The sequence below is a fragment of the Nycticebus coucang genome, chromosome 7, assembly GCF_027406575.1.
Source record: "Nycticebus coucang isolate mNycCou1 chromosome 7, mNycCou1.pri, whole genome shotgun sequence".
NCBI lineage: Eukaryota > Metazoa > Chordata > Mammalia > Primates > Lorisidae > Nycticebus > Nycticebus coucang.
In genome coordinates this window covers 19,712,714-19,730,147 of record NC_069786.1, presented here as the reverse complement: position 1 = coordinate 19,730,147, position 17,434 = coordinate 19,712,714, and the positions used below count along the sequence as shown (strand labels likewise).

The 17,434-nt window shown below is 42.8% G+C and overlaps 1 protein-coding gene across 4 annotated transcripts in view; it reads right to left on the bottom strand.

Moving 5' to 3' along the window:
- Window positions 1-523: 523 nt before the first annotated feature.
- Window positions 524-17,434, bottom strand: part of CCDC93 (coiled-coil domain containing 93) — a 109,548-nt gene continuing 92,637 nt past the window's right edge. For all 4 annotated transcript variants that reach the window (XM_053597423.1, XM_053597424.1, XM_053597425.1 and 1 more), the window contains 3 exons: window positions 16,752-16,836; window positions 12,322-12,435; window positions 524-7,455 (listed from right to left, as the gene is read on the bottom strand). In XM_053597423.1, coding sequence (XP_053453398.1) covers window positions 7,402-7,455; window positions 12,322-12,435; window positions 16,752-16,836 — 253 coding nt within the window. In that variant the 3' untranslated portion in view covers window positions 524-7,401. The remainder of the gene's footprint in view (window positions 7,456-12,321; window positions 12,436-16,751; window positions 16,837-17,434) is intronic.

The following is a 17,434-nucleotide window of genomic DNA, read 5'->3' as shown; positions in this document are numbered from 1 at the left end:
TTGGCAAACAAATGGGATTTCCACAACTGTTAGCACAGCTGAGGCTGGACACATGAACGAAATTAGCTGCATGCTGGTGAAGGGGTGGGGAAGGATTGCCCACAGCAGGTTCCCATAAAAGGTGGGCGTGGCTTCAGTGGATGGTAACAGCTCCCTTCTGACCACAGCTCAGAGATATCATCTTCATCAGAGGAACCAGGGTTGCAGTGTGATTCTTATGAGGAGGCTGCCCTGAAGCAGCCCTAGTCTGTCCTAGCAAGTAGCCACTCCACAGTCTACACCTCTGTTCCCAACAGCCTAACACACACAGGGCCAGAGCCAGCTTCAGTGCTCTGTCACCCTAAAGCTGTTTCACCAGAAGGGAACAGAACCTTTCACATGGCCCATTGCCCCCTAAGGGAGTGTTTAAGTATTTTTGACTCAAATAGTTTGAGTCAAACTATCTTCCTTATGAAAGCAGATTTACTGAATAAGAATCTTTTTCCATTTTAGTTCTATTATTTTTTAAAAAGTAAACCACATTAAAATTTAAAAACAATTTATTTTTGAATACATAATACATGTACATGGTACAAAATTCAAAAGGTACAAAAGGTGTACATTGAAAAGCAATTCCCACCCCTCTTCCCAGAGGCAACCAAAGCTGCCAGGTTGCTGGGTATTCTCCAGAGATATCCTAGACATATATGAAAGACGTGTGTGTGTATACATATATACACACATCTACAGACACATTTTCCTACATTCCAAGCACTAGTATACCATGAGCCTCTTTTCTTCACTTAACAATGCAACCTGGGGATCTTTCCATGGCACTGCAGTCTTTTGAATGTCTGTAAAATATTCCATTGTATGGAGTGGCCCTAATGTATTTAATCCTTTCTCAAAATTGGTGGTCTCCAACTTTTGCTATTACAAACAATGTTGCAATAAAAATTCTTCAACATAGGAAAAATTCTTAGAACTAGCATTGCTGTTGCTGCTTCAAAAGGTTTATGCATTTGCACTTTTGATAGATACTACACAACCACCCTCCATGGAAGTTGTATCATTTATACTTCTGCCACCACTGTATCTGGGTGATGCTCCCACAGTCTTGCAGCAATGTCCCACTTCTTACTTTTGTGTGACTGAGACATTTCTACCAGTCAAGTTACCTTTAGATTCATGACACAATAGGAGCCAAAACATACCTTATTTCTGACATTAGTGTGGTCCTTTTTTCTTTGTTCCCCTCCCACCACCAATAGGGAGAAAAAAAAATCTATAAAAAGATAATTGCTTTGAGAGGTTTGAAACCTCTGATACCTTTTTTATCCCACCCTTTGAGGTTAGAGTATAACAAGCACTCAAAGAGAGAAAGTTTATGAATATAATTGGCTACCTGTCCTCAAACTAAGCATAAATAAGAGGAAGGGTTAAGTCTAAATTTTGCTAATAGAAGGATGCAAAGTTGCAATTTGGAGAAGGCGTTTTATATAACCAGGATTTCCTGACTGTCTACTTTGAGCCGGTTGTGGGGAAACTGGAGAGTAAGACAGGCAAGGCCCCTGCTTTTGTTGCTCTTTCATTCCAGAAGGGAAGGCAACAGAGAGATGTGCACAGTGACATGTGTTATCCAGACAAACAGAAGGGGAGGGGCAGAATGTGATCAGGGCTGGGGCCAAGTTAAATGGGTTTGTGAGTGTATAAGAAGGTCAGGGAAAGACCTACCTAAGACCTTGTAGGGGACAGAGGTGACAGATAGTAGGGCCATGGCCACAGGCAGGCTTGTGGACTTGCTATGTTTGGGGAATGGACGTGAGGCTGGTGTGGAGCATCCACAGCATTCCCGCTGTTAAGGATGCTGCAGACCAGTACTAACCCCTCTGCCCCCAATATTTTTACACAACATATTTACTGTGAAAAGAGAAGAGGCTATTATAGCATTATTTTTTATTTAGTATTTTCAGCCCCTTGCTACATGTGGTAAGGAGGAATGCTCTGGATTGTGTGAAAAGGATCCAGGGAGGGCATGGGGTATTATAAAGATGCATCAAACAAGGCACTTCTTCAGGCAGTGCTCAGTTATAGGGACTGAAAATGGCACCCCATCCTGGGCTCATCACTGTACTATTCTGTATTAAAATACTCTTTACCATGTGGATTAATTTGAGTTCTCTATAGATCCTAGTTATCAAGCTTTTGTCTGATTGAAAATATGCAAATATCCTTTCCCATTGTGTAGGTTGTCTCTTTGCTTAGGTTATTGTCTCCTTAGCTGTACAGAAGCTTTTCAGTTTAATGAAGTCCCATTTGTTTATTTTTGTTGTTGTTGCAATTGCCATGGCAGTCTTCTTCATGAAGTCTTTCCCCAGGCCAATATCTTCCAGCATTTTTCCTATGCTTTCTTGGAGGATTTTTATTGTTTCATGCCTTAAATTAAGTCCTTTATCCATCTTGAATCAATTTTTGTGAGCGGGGAAAGGTGTGGGTCCAGTTTCAGTCTTTTACATGTAGACATCCAGTTCTCCCAACACCATTTATTGAATAGGGAGTCTTTCCCCCAAGGTATGTTCTTGTTTGGTTTATCGAAGATTAGGTGGTTGTAAGATGTTAGTTTCATTTCTTGGTTTTCAATTCAATTCCAAGTGTCTATGTCTCTGTTTTTGTGCCAGTACCATGCTGTCTTGAGCACTATGGCTTTGTAGTACAGACTAAAATCTGGTATGTTGATGCCCCCAGCTTTATTTTTATTACTAAGAACGGCCTTAGCTACACCGGTTTTTTTCTGGTTCCATACAAAACCCAGAATCATTTTTTCCAAATCTTGAAAGTACGATGTTGGTATTTTGATAGGAATGGCATTGAATAGGTAGATTGCTTTGGGAAGTATAGACATTTTAACAATGTTGATTCTTCCCGTCCATGAGCATGGTATGTTCTTCCATTTGTTAATATCCTCTGCTATTTCCTTTCTGAGGCTTTCATAGTTTTCTTTATAGAGGTCCTTCACCTCCTTCGTTAGGTATATTCCTAGGTATTTCATTTTCTTTGAAACTATGGTGAAGGGAGTTGTGTCCTTAATTAGCTTCTCATCTTGACTGTTATTGGTGTAGACAAAGGCTACTGACTTGTGGACATTGATTTTATATCCTGAAACATTACTGTATTTTTTGATGACTTCTAGGAGTCTTGTGGTTGAGTCTTTGGGGTTCTCTAAGTATAAGATCATGTTGTCAGCAAAGAGGGAGAGTTTGACCTCCTCTGCTCCCATTTGGATTCCCTTTATTTCCTTGTCTTGCCTAATTGTATTGGCTAGAACTTCCAAGAGACATGAATAGAACTTTCTCTAAAGATGACAGACGAATGGCTAACAAACACATGAAAAAATGTTCATCATCTCTATATATTAGAGAAATGCAAAATCAAAACAACCCTGAGATATCATCTAACCCCAGTGAGAATGGCCCACATCACAAAATCTCAAAACTGCAGATGTTGGCCTGGATGTGGAGAGAAGGGAACACTTTTATACTGCTGGTGGGACTGCAAACTAGTACAACCTTTGTGGAAGGAAGTATGGAGAAACCTCAAAGCACTCAAGATAGACCTCCCATTTGATCCTGCAATCCCATTACTGGGCATCTACCCAGAAGGAAAAAAATCCTTTTATCATAAGGACACTTGTACTAGATTGTTTACTGCAGCTCAATTTACAATCGCCAAAATGTGGAAACAGCCTAAATGCCCACCAACCCAGGAATGGATTAACAAACTGTGCTATATTGTATACCATGGAATACTATTCAGCCATTAAAAAAAATGGAGACTTTACATCCTTCGTATTAACCTGGATGGAAGTGGAAGACATTATTCTTAGTAAAGCATCACAAGAATGGAGAAGCATGAATCCTATGTACTCAATTTTGATATGAGGACAATTAATGACAATTAATGTTATGGGGGGGGAAGCAGAAAGAGGGACGGAGGGAGGGGGGTGGGGCCTTGGTGTGTGTCACACTTTATGGGGGCAAGACATGATTGCAAGAGGGACTTTACCTAACAATTGCAATCAGTGTAACCTGGCTTATTGTACCCTCAATGAATCCCCAACAATAAAAAAAAAAAAAAAAAATACTCTTTACCTTGAGGTCAATACTGGCCATTAGTAAATCATACAGCACTCATTTAAAGTGCTCTTCCTTAAAGCATGTTTTAAGCCAACTACAATAATTTCAGAACAAGGGACTGAAATTACCACTCAGCCAAAGCAACTGTTAACAGTTACTGCTGGAATGCCGAGTCCCCTCAAACTGATTTTCCATCCCCTGCAGAGTGGGCCAGACAAGACCATTCAAAGCAGCAGACATGCACGGAGCACAAGGTACAGACACTGCTCTTGTCCAGACTGCCCTTTCAGGCAGGTCTGCTCTGGTCACTACAGACACAATCGGGGTCTGTCAAGTATCACAACCATGAGGTCATGGGAATGGCACTTTTGAGGTAGTAAGAAGGCTGCTGGAAGGCCTTCCCCATGCTCTGCTCAGGTTTCAGGAGGTCCGAAGGGCTACAGCAGACCTCCAACCTGTACCAGCCCTTCTGCCTGCTGGCCGTGTTGCCAGGCTCAATAGACACTGTGGCAGGACTGGCTCTCCTTGAAATATGAACACAGTTAAAACTATGAACTTCAGACTCTAACAAGAGCTATGCTTGATAAACTTGGAATCTGCCCTCTATTAAAACACAAGCCCATGGGTGACTTTGGTCACTGTTCTCTAAACACTCAGCACCTCCCTTTACTATAAATTGCAGACCCAAATTATCCAGAAGAGACTTGAACACAGGCCAAAGAGAATACAAAAAATGGCCTGTGTCTCCCTAGGCACTTTGTGATCATCTCAGGTTGTCCAGTTCACAGCAGCTCTGATTTTGGTTTAAAGCAGAGCAGCCTCACACATTCTTGGGAAGCATGTGGACAGGAGGGGAGTCCCTGACCCAGAGGGTGGCCAAGAATCCAGGGCACCAGGCAACCTGCCTGCCAGCCAGATCGCTGCACTGACCAAGCAGGGAGAACTATCTGCTTCCTGGGAAAACCTGGTTCTTCTTGAAACACATTTTTTAAAAAGTAACTTAAGGATGTTCTCCCTCTTCTATTTAACTCTGGAAAAGCCTGTGGGTTTAGAACATACCAACATACTATGTATAGGCACATAGAGAGCCATGCCCCTGGGAAGACCCCCTTCTCCTCTCCAGGTAGTTTCTGAAAGGCTCAAAGGATCCAGGGTATCTCCTGTAAGACTTGACTGTAAAGCCCAGGTGATAGCCTAATTATTCACATTGGCACCATTTGCACTGGAGGTTGTCTGCAGAAAGTGTAGAATTCCTAAGACTGGAAATTCAAAGTGTGTTCAAGCAAAGAAAACATTTATTATCTGTAGTAGGCCCTATGGATTAAAAGAAGAGAAAAGATATCTACAGATACCTGTCTATACCAAAACCAAACTGAATGAAACGCTTGAGAAACACAGCCCAAAATATATGTCTCCACTTTCAAAAGGAATTATTGTTTTGGATTAGTCATGCCTTACTTTCCCCATTAGTGCAGAGCAGTGGACTCCAGTAATCTCAGGATGACACCTGTTCCTGCCTTCCTCCCACCTGTGGACAAATTGTCTCCTTATGAAGTTCAGTCAGCCCGGAGTGGGGCTATGAGCATCTAACAAGATAAAGGAGATGAGTCCCTGAACCTGAATTCATTTCAAACAAATGGCTGCCTCCTTCCCCTGTTGTCGAAACTATTGTTTTGCAATTACTTGGTTCAACTTTACTCAAACCTTTCAGAACACCCACATGACTCCGGTCCAGGGACCAGCCAAAAGTGGAACCTCACAAGGCCTGGAAGCTCTGTCCATTTCAAATGCTGCTGCTTCCACCTGGCTCACACAGGTCGCGCTGGCCTTGGCAAGGAACCAGTTGCTGTCATTAATCAGGTTTTTTTTTTTTTGTAGGTTTGTATATATTAGCTATGCAACAGGGAACTAAAAATAAACACAATTTCTGTGCCTGTGCTGAAAGCCTCATTTGCCTGACACATTAGGCTTTTACATTTGATAGTCCAAACCTGCTGACTGGTATGTGTGCAATATTTAAATAGAGTAGAAAGCAAACCTCTTGCTTGAGGTTTGCTACACATGACTGAGTTGGACTCCTGCGGGCCAGTGCTTTGCACTGCTCATGTCCAAGGATAAAGTCGACCCCTCAGCCACCTTGAAGACCTTCCAAGGTCTGGCCCAAACTCATCTTTCCAGACTGGTCTCTAGAGCCTCCTGCTGAGACCAGCTTGTCCCTTCCTGCCCCAGCATGAACGTTCAGTACACCCCACATGCTCTTGAGTTTTCAATCATAGTGATCTTCATTTAAAACGGCATTCCTACCTATATCTGCCTATGAACATTCTATCCTCCTTCAGATTTAGCCCAAATGCTGCCTCCTCCATGAAGGCTCTCTGGATCTCTGAAAACCTGATTCTGCTTCCTCTCGCCCCGGTGAGACCTGCGTGCTGTCTTCACCGTGTCATGCCCACACTGTGCATCTCTCTTTGCCCAGACTGACTTGTCTGCAGTGCAGGTACATGGAATGTGCCGTCAAAGGAGGGGTTGCACAAGCACATCCATATGCTTCCTGTGACTTGAATGACAATTGGGGAAAAGGAGGGTGTAATTGAAGCATCCTCAACATAAGGCCTATTTTCAATTTTTTTTGGTGAAATAAACTTGAAATATATATCAGGAAGAAGCCAACGACACTGAGCCATGCCATCTAAACTTGCTAGGTGGCATCTGAAGGAGCCAGGAACAAAGGGCAGCATGAGCAGCTGAAGGGCCCAAGGGACTGACAGGCACATGGGCTGATCATTCTGCTAACAGCCTCTGTTCACTGTGAAAAGTTTCAGATGGCCAAGCTCTGGGGTCAGCTACATTTGCTCTGCTGGATGCCTGTTGGGTAGAAACTGTCTTCCACTCCTCTGGATCTCTCTCAGTGCTTATTTCTTGGTGGCTGCAGAATTAATACTTGCTAAACAAATGAATTCTTCTTTATTCAGCATCTATACACGTACAGGTACCTCTTAAGTGCAATGTTACTGGAGAAATGAAAGTTGAACCGACACAGAGAACAAGTTCTGTCCATATTTCTTCAGAGATGATGGGTGTTACCTACTCTAGTTCACACCGTCTGGTCCGTCAACAGCAGCCAACACAGAGATGAAATGGAAGCAAAAAGAAAGGAAAAATCCAGGGTACTGAAATCATTACACCTGCATCTTTCTGCTGTAGCTTTCAGAACCATTTCATGATCTTAAGTTGATATATGGTGTTTAAAAAACGAAAATCAGTGACGTACAATGATGGCTGGGGATGTTCAGGAGGCCTTGGCTTTCATCTTAGACAACAGCACCTCATTCTTACGGCCCTCCTGGAGAGGAAGCAGAGAGAGTGAATGTAGAGAGAGGTGGTGACGACATTAGCACCCCTGTCAGGCCCAGAGGGTCTCACTGCCCTTCCCTCAAGTCCCACAGAAGGCACCGTCAGACCAAATAAACCAATATCCTACCACACTGCCACCAGCATGGTGAAACGTCCTTGTAACCGATTAAACTTCAAAGCCAAAATAAAGATGTTTCTGGGTTGTCAGACTGCGAAATGAAAGGAAGTCTCTGAAATCATCAAGGACATGGAAGCAGAAAGTACCATTATCTGCCAATCTCAGTCTACTATGGTGAGGACAGGGAGCAAGGGTTTGGAGAAAGCAGCCTAAGAATGACAAAAGCCAGCACTGGTTTAGAGAGCAAGCAAAATACGTAGAGAAGTTCTAACAATAGATATTTATCAAGGGGCACCTCCCCTTCTTTAAAAATGAATTCTATGAAAGCAATGGTTGCATGTACTGGGGGATATCATTGAGGGAGGTCACTGGCACTATCCCCTGCCCATGAATACAATGTCCAGTGCACAGGTGACCACTGTGACATTCTATGTTCCTTTCTTTGGTCATCTTCAAAACCTTCAAATCCCTATGCACCCTCCTGCCCTTGATAGCTCTAACAATCCCCACCTTTTTCCTAAGCTGGTCACAAGGAGCCCTGCTATTAAAGTAGAAAGTGGAAGTGGTAATGGGAAGGGCCCAGAGCAGTGGAGCTCACAGGGCACAGGCTTGGCAGGGGTCAAACCTCCAGTGGCTGTGCTTTCCTGGAGATTCATTCGCTGTGGGAGAAAAACTTTTTTCTGAATTCTCTGCTGACACTTTTTGAGCACATATTTTTGGATGAGAGGCAGTTTGTTTTTCTGAGAGGGGGGTAGGAAAAGAAATAAGGCAATTTGGGGTTATATCTGTTCTATTATAAAAGAAGAAAAGTTTTCCTTTTTCAACTGAATTACTAAGATTTGCCCCAGGAAAAAAATCTCCAGCTTAAAGAAAAAGTGGAGTGAGGAAGAGATGAAACAATAACAGGCAGACAGTTACACTATTATATAATTATACACTCTCTACTTTTGTATATTTTTGAAGATTTCTATAATACAAATATAAAGCAATAAATAAATTAGTTCAATTTTTACCCTACTTAACCTTTCAAATGAGGCAAAAGCAACTCAGAAACATCAAAAACACTCCTGGTGTAAAGAGTCCCTACCATGGATAACTCCCTATAGCAGAGCACACTGAAATGATGTTTATATGTTTCAGTACAGATAGCCTATACTGTCACCTGGTGAGCACTAACTAAATTTCATATAATTGACTAGAAGCCTTCTGGGAGACTACAGAGTGATACTGTCTTTTCAAAGCAAATACAAAAGAAGCCCTTTAGGTATTTCTTTCTAGAAAAAAAGGGAAAATGTTTCATTGCCTCTATCTCTTTCTCTTTAGACTATACCCAGGCTCACCCTGTGCCAGACAAGTGAGCTCAGTTCGCTCAAGATTATGTATCCAAAGCCAGCTTCACAAGAATAGACAATTTGCATTCATTAGTGCTATGTTAGAATTTAAATCTTAGTTTCATGACCTTATAGAAAACTGTAACTTAGAGACACAATTGCTGTGAGTAATTGTGTTGTTTCCTGGCAAACTTGTAATTAAATTCTACTAGGATGAACAAGTCAACAGGGTGTTAGAGAAAACGCAGTGTTTCTAATCTAAAGGTTTTGCTATCAGGAGGCTATGAATAAGGACAAAGGCATAACTTGATGTCTAAGTAATGTGGGGTAAACCAAGCCTAATAAAGACAACAGCTAAGGGGGCAAAAGACCACATCTGGACAGCACTGTACATTCACTGGGTCTGGTGGCTCACGCCTGTATCCCAGCACTTTGGGCAGCAGGAGGATCACTAGAGGCCAGGAATCTTACACAAACCTGAGCAACATAGTGAGACTCTCTATCTCTACAAAAAAAAAAAAAAAAAAAAGGAGGAGGAGAAGGAGGAAGAGGAGAAGAAGAAGAAAACAGTACTTTGCATAAAGAATAAATACAGTAGAACCTTCATATTGACCATCTCCCTACATTGACCACCTCGAGTTGACCTAATTTTCATGGACCACATGAACGTATCAGTATAGTAGGCCTAGTTCCTTATGGTGACCAACTCCATATGTTGAAGTTTGTTACAGTTCTTTGGGTGGTCAACTCACAGAGGTCCTACAGGCCACGATGTGACGAGAATTCAGAACACAGGAGTAGAAGACCAATGAGGGTGGAGGAGTGGTGGGGTGGAGAGGTGGGGGGAGAGTCCTAGTAAAGAAAGCACAACAGAGAGGACTCGAGGATAAGGCTCTGCCCTGGGATAAAAGTCCAGCTTTTCTGTTTTTCTGCCACAAGATCTTACCCAGAACTGCAATAGGTAAAACAGAAAAATAGCAGAATTAGCCTGGCTTCAGGACTGGGGTGGAGACTAGGAGCAGCAACTCCCACCGTCACCTCCTCCTCAATACCTGGGTGGCCCCAAAGTACCTCAGAAGAGATGGCGGGAGAAAGTTTAAGATTTGGAACACTGACATGTGGTTGTCAATTTAAAATTTAGCCAAGCCAAATGTTTAAAAAAGAAAGGACTACACATCATCAGCATTATAAGACATAGGCAATTTTAACATCAAAAAATAAGAGGTCATGCTATTTTCTTTAAAGGTAAAATACATTTAAATGAAATATGTCAGTATATATTACATTCCTCCACCCCCATTTTTCTTTGACTTGCTTTGGGCTGAGAAAACTTTGGCAGAGGCAAGTAGCTGGTCCTAGCCAGCTTTGAAGGAAGCACCTCAGAATCTGAGTAACTGTGCTGTGCAGGTGGGAACACAGGACTTTCACGCTTAATACCTCTGAAAAAGCTGTCTCCTTCAAAGCCATCCTAAGCCCTCACCTGAGAGCCTGCAGTCTAAGAATGAGCTTTTTCCATTTTGTTTTTATTTGCTTTGATTTTGACAGCTTATGCTTGTCTTCCTCAATTTATTTGCTTTTTGTTTCTGTACTGTCAAAAAGGAGTGCTGGAATATCCAAAAAACATGTGAAATGTAATTCTCCTCTGGGTCTTTCCTCTCTGTGAGTTAAAGGGAAGAGTGAGCTCCGAGGGAAGCAGCAAGTTCCTATTTGTTTCCTGCTAGCTAACTCACTGGACTTCTGGAACTCCAGCTCCAACCTCTGCCCACAGGGGTTTCCAGCCTGGTCCCTCCCCTGCACTGCCTGCCCCAGGGCCATCCCACATGCTGCTGGATGAAGTAATCTTGCTCTTCTGCTGTAATGTCCTGCATACCTAGAGAGGCCTTCTAGGATCGCACCACCTAGATTAATCCCTTCACACAACACAATTTGGAAGTGTTATCACTTATTTGTTACGACTTGTTCTTAGCTTGCTCTCTGTCTCCCCACTACAATGTCCTTGAGCAGAGGGACCGGGTCTGTTTACAAGCTAGTATCTGCCCAAGGGGAGAACAGGAAAGGACGAATCCTGGAATTCCCATAGGTTGTGGCTTCCAAAAGTTAAATCACAAAAAAAGGGAAGGAAAAGTAGAGGAGAGGGGAATGATGAGGAAGGGAGAAAAGTCATACAAAATAAATAAGTACAAAATTATGGGCATATCCAGATTTTTCCTCCTTAAAAATTAATAATCTCAGGAAAGGTAAAAAAAAGAAAAAATTATGGGCATAGAAATATTGCATTTTTATTCTGCATACCAAACTCCAGGATACAACCACCTACCTTTAACTCCTCTGTATTTTCGGCAGCCTATAAACTTAGCAAAACCACATATATTAAGCTTAGGAAGGGGGTTAAGAATTCCTAAAAAAAAAACACAGCTGTTGAGACCTTGGCAAGTGACAAAACAAAGTCCTCTTTCTAGAAAATCTCTTAAGAAAAAAGCAGGGAACAATGAAGAATAACCTTGCTCAAAGATTACCGGGACCACCGAAATTCAATTACATGTGGGTGTTAGTGGGTCCCAGACTTGGCACTAGATATTTAATATTTCTCATCTGACATAACGGAGCCCACCAACGAGGAGACTGAGGCTGAAGGGATTAGGTCACTGTCCCAAACACACAGCTGCTAAGTGGTAAATACAGGATTCAAATACAAGCCTCTTACTCTTCGCTCTTCCCACAAGGCTTCTTGAGGCCCCTCCTCATCCTAAGATTAGCAGGAGGGAAGAGTATATATCTGAATCCATAACAAAAATTGCTTCCAGGTGGCCCCAGATGTACTCTGAGGATTCCATTTTATTTGTGAATTTAATGCACTTACTATGTGTTACAAAAATAATGTTATAATGTCTCTTAGAATATTTAATCAGAGCCTCCAATGGGCCACATAAAAATGCAATCTTTCACTACGCAGACACCACAGTTTCATCAGATCACACCACCATCTTGCAATTTCACTTCACAGACCAGGGGAAAAATAAAAAAAAATTGCTTTGGTTTTTTTTTTTTTTTTTTTGAGACAGGGTCCCACCCTATGCCCCTGAGCAGAGTGCAGTGGGCGTGGTAGCTCACCACAACCTCAGACTCCGGCTGCGGGCACCCCGCTGCCTCAGCCTCTGGAAGCCGCTGGGATTACAGGCACTCGCCATAGCGCCCGGCTGGGTTTTTCCATTTTTTTCATGAGTCGGGGTCTCACTGTCGCTCAGGCGAGTCACGAACTCCTGAGCTCAAGCGATTCTTCCTCCTCAGCCTCCCACAGTGCTGGGATTACAGGCGTGAGCCACTGCGCCCGGCAATTGCTTTGGTTTTTAAAGGCTCATCTTAAGAAGGTTAATCTACTTTAGCCTCACTGTGCCCTCCCTCTTACCTCCTTGAACTCTTTCACAGTCTTAAAGTACAGCCTCTGTTTCTCTAACAGTTCCAAGTACTGGTCGTTCAACTGGTCTCTTCTCATTTTGTTCTCTTGTTTCTTCTTTTCCATCTGTTGAAACATTTTGAGAAATGGTGCTGAAAAAGCAAGTTTTGACTAAGGGCTGCTGGCAACATCCAAAAGACAATCTTACTAAAATTTTCATGGATTTCCTTCTAGTATTTTCCTTTTGTATATAATTTTTCAGGTTGGTTTATTTACATAAAATTACATGGAGGCTGTATAATTTATTCAGCAATTTTATCACTGGTCATTAATTATTTCCTTTTTGGGGGGTCACTATAATTTCACAATATACAGGTTTGTGCTTCTCTCCTGGAGGCTCTTTTGCCTGCCCCAGAGAATACCTGGCAATGTCTGGAGACAGTTCTGATTGTCCTAACCGTGAGGAGAGGGTTCCACTGGGATCTTTGGGTAGAGGTCAGGGATGCTGCTAAGTATCCCACAATGCTCAGGGCAGCCCCCATAACAATTATCTGCCTCCAAAGGGTTGTTGAGGAATCCAGATTTAAACAATTATGATTCACAATAAGATTATATATCCACTTTTCATTTAACTTAAGTATTTCTGTTATTAGTGTTATAAACTTCATACAATTATAATTTATAGAAACAGCACAATATTCTTTATTAATGTTTACGTATTCATCTTTCTACTGGTAGACAATTTACGGTGTTTCCAGAATTTTGATTTCATAATTAGAGGGTAGATTTTGATTTAAAGAGACTTTCCTAAGGTACCTAAAAACTTATTCTTTCAACAAAAATGACTGAACACTTACTGAGTACCTATGTGTTGCAGTGAACACAGCAGTCGCCATTCCCAAAGAGCATACATTCTAGAGAAATTGACACCAAGAAAGTATGCTAACAAACAGATCCACATTAAAATTCCCAGTAGTGATCAGTACTACTAAGAAAATGAAACAGGATTAGGTGCTAGGGGAGGGTGGGTACACGTATGGCCTTTTTGGACTGGAAGACCAGTGAGGACTCTCTGCAGAGTGACTGAGCAGTGCTGGCTATGTACTATATTTCCAGAAGATAAACTCAGAGCATCAGCCAGCCAGGAAATGAGGGTAGAAGGAGCTATGGTGTGAACTCGGTGCCTGGTACACAGAAGGTGCTCAAAAGCTTGTTGAAAGAAATCATGAGTGATGCTCTGCCCTGGCTTCACTGATGTCTTCTGAGTTGTACTTTGGAATAGATTTTATAGTTTGTAAACAAAAGTTCCAGGTGAATTGAGAGGACTATCTTCAACAGTTTTCTCCACTCTTTCCATACCACAGGCCTCTGCTGACCATACAGATGAAATGCAACCTGGGGTCCCCAAGGTCTACCCTAACACTGTTCAAAGGAAGGCCCACCCTACGTGGGAATTTATTTGGCTGGTTCGATTCTGACTCCAGGGGCCCAAGACTCTATGCACTCCTCTTTCTACAGGTTCAACATGGATACCTGCTGTGTACTCATGTTAGCTCTTGAGTTTGGAAACCTCCTTTGTGCCCAGGTCTTCCAGAGTGGACAGTCCCCTCTAGCGTCACTGACTGATGTTCTCCTGCACTTGGAACCCTGCTCTAGCAGCCAGCCCTGCTCCCAGCTGACAGAGCTCTTGGTGCTGCCTGTAAGGATCTTTAACACCAGCTCCTGTCCTGCCACAGTGACCTATAAGCTGCCTCAACCCTCCTGCTGCTCCTTGGATGTCGCCTCCTAAAGTTATCAGATACTTTTTCTGATGTCCTGGCTAGGACCTCACAGGTATGTCCCTCCCGCTTACTTAGCACAGAAAACAGCTCTAGCCTAGGTCTTTTGTCTACTCTGTACTTCAGCAAAAAAATCTGGCCATGACTTATGGTGCCCTAGCAATGTAGATAATACACTTGAATTCAGTTATGAATTTATTCAGGGCCCACTATGAGAGGTAATGTGGCAACCTAGAAAGGCTATAAGTTTGAGGCCAGGAAGGTCTGGGTTCATATCCTAGCTCTGCCACTCACTGTGTATCCTGGGAGAGCTTATTTACTTTTTTTAATAATAGGTCCTTTGGTTAAAGTAAGGAGAGTATCACCTTGTCACAGGCTTTCCTACAAGGAATATGTGATATTAAACATTAATGAAAAATCCATCATTTAGTTCAGACTGGCTGCTCAATAAAGAACAGCTTTTATTCTGTTGTTAACATTTAACATCCAAGAATACATGAGCAGAGTGGTAGATGTCCCCTTCACTCCCAGAATCAGGAGCTGACTCTTTAGTCTCAGTTTCATTTGCACTCTCTTTTCAGAACCCCCTACTCAGCTCATACCATTCCTATTCCTCGCTTTTCACTTTTCGCACCCTAAGTCAGGAACTCTAGATTGTGCCAAGCACTTGCTCACAGAATTCCAGAGCTCTCAAGAGGTAAGGTCCTCCTCTGGGTAAGGTCAAAATGCCTGCTAAGATGTGACTCCCTCTCTATGCACACATGCTTGGATAGAACCCAGATGCCCATTTTATCACTTGTACTCAAAGTCACAGTCCATCACATGACACCTGGAACCTGTGCTAAGGAGGACACAGACCTCACTGCCACATCTATGGGAGCAAGACCCACCATGGCACTGTTTCAGGGAGGGCTATGTTAGTTTTTGCTGAACAAACAACAAAACACGTCCATCCAAATGAGTTCTATTGTGCAAAGCAGATAGACTGATTCCACTCAGAATGCCGATCAATATTCAAGGCCTATCTGGAACTTTTGAGAAATTCATTTAGACTCTATTGAAAGAATTCACTCCTTCAACAAACAGTTAAGGGCCCATCATGGGTCAGGCACTAGGGGGTACAGACCTGAGAAAGAGCCAGCTCTGCCCTGGGTTCCGCTCACCCACTGGAGTCCACCCTCTAGGGGGAGACAGAGACCCAGGAGGGATTTCCCTCACTGGTCCCCTCACTGAGGTACCAACAGCATGAAGCCTTGAGGGGACCAGAGAGGAAGAAGGGGTCAGGCAGGCCCTTCTCCCCTATAGCAAGGCTCCAGATAAACAGGAAGGGGGAGCCAACAGGAGGAAAATTTAGTGAATTCCTGTTGTGCTTTACTGTGAACAGGATCAGCTCCTGAGGAGCAATGGTAGGGTGAGAAGATCTACCACCCTGCGACCTGGGTTGTCATGGACTCTTTGTCAGCCAGCTTCTGTTTCCACAAACCTCACACCACAGATCACTGACACTGAACTTCACGTGCTCTCTGCAAGACAGCCTGTCCTGCCTTGGGTGAGTGTACAAGGTACAGGCAAGCACTACTCTCATTTTTATGGCTGAATAGTCTGAGAAATCATGCTTGTTACCTCTGATACTTTATCTTTCTCCTTGAAATCATTTTATTGAAGTCATTAATGGAGAGATTAATGATATTTTTCTACAGGGAAAGGGATATGGAGCACTCCTGCCCTTACTTCATCTCTTACGTGATGAGAACATAGGCAGCTTGAATGTTTTTCTTCTGCAGGTGGGTTTTTTATGACAGGACCTACAGGCAATTCTTATTTTTATGTCTTTCATTCTGGTACTGCTTACTGGTGTGCTTTGCCCCAAGATCCTAAGAGGAGACATCCTAAGTCCCCAGAAGTGTACACTGCCTTGTCGAAGGACCACCCTGGTGTGATACATTTTAAAAACAAGAGAGCAAGCATGAGATATTTGGAAGTACTAGTTAGGATTCATCTATGAATGGAGGTAGGAAGCTGCCCTCAACTAACGCAGGCAGCAAGTCCACCCTACTCTTGACAAAACAGGGCCCACATGTAAAGGGAGCCAGGATGAGAGGAAACCCGCGTGCTGCCTCAGAGAGAGTGGCTCTTTGCAAAGCGTTCTCTGGGGCTCCCACATCCCTTTCCAGAGCCTTTTTATCTCTGACTAGGTTTAATTTCTTCACTTTAGCAGAAATCAGTTCAGTGATGATTTGCCTTTTTTTATAGGTGGTTCCTGAAAATTAGAATGCTCTCAAGGTCACAAAGAATGAATATCCTATGGATATTCAGATCCAGGGAGGAAGTGGTTCTAGGTAAGAGAGGAAGGCTACTGGTGGTGAAAGGTGGTTCTCCCATCTGTAAAATGGGTACACTACCATTCATGTGAGAGGGCTTTTAAGAGGATCAGCATAATGACTAGCACACTGTGTAAGTGTCTACACCTGGGAACAATTGTGAACAGCAGCCTTTGCTCCTCCAGGTGTCAGAGTCAGATGCATAGTGAGAGCCCCTCTGCAGCAATGAATGTCTTGAGGACTAAGAGCACACTTCCAGAACCAGAAGAAGCCTATTTTCCCTAGGACCTTCCCCAGCACCACTGTGAAACCAGGCTACATTAGAGAGAAGAAGCCACCTGACCTTCATTCTACTTTGCTTAATTCCGTCTACAATCTGTTCCATCTGACGTAAAAACTGATCCCGGGAAGCAGGAGAAGACATGGCTCTGAAAGAAAAATCAGCAAAGGTTATAACCAACACATAGGACTAAAAAAGGGGTAGATGCAAAGGAGTTAGCCCCGTACCCAAATTATATCCCAAGAGGCAAATGGGACTCTGCAATGCACAATGAACCCTTGAGGGCCCCTGGGATCCCAGGATATTAAGGATTGTAAACCTCTGAGAAAGACATGATAATCAGTCCAGTCTTATAATTATATACTAATTCTTTTTGTCCCCACTCTCCCTACAATGTTCTTAACTAATACATATTTTGTTAAAGTAAAATAAAATTTGACTAAAATGAACAAAAATATTATTTAGTTTGAATTATGACATGTACTGCTGAAGAAATGAATCCAATTTGGTTTTTAAAAATCTGCGGATCAGGAGACACTGCTCAAGACAAGGAGATATATTCTGAGGTTTCCTAAAACTGAGGCTGGGAAATCTGTTCCTTTTCTAGAAGCAGCAGCTAAATGGATGGGTTCCCTGATGTTCTAAAACATTCCTCTTCACCTCTACCTCTGCAGAGGAAGGACACCAGGAGGACTAGAGCGCACTGCACACACATATAAGGATTAAGAATTCTTCCAAGGGAAGAT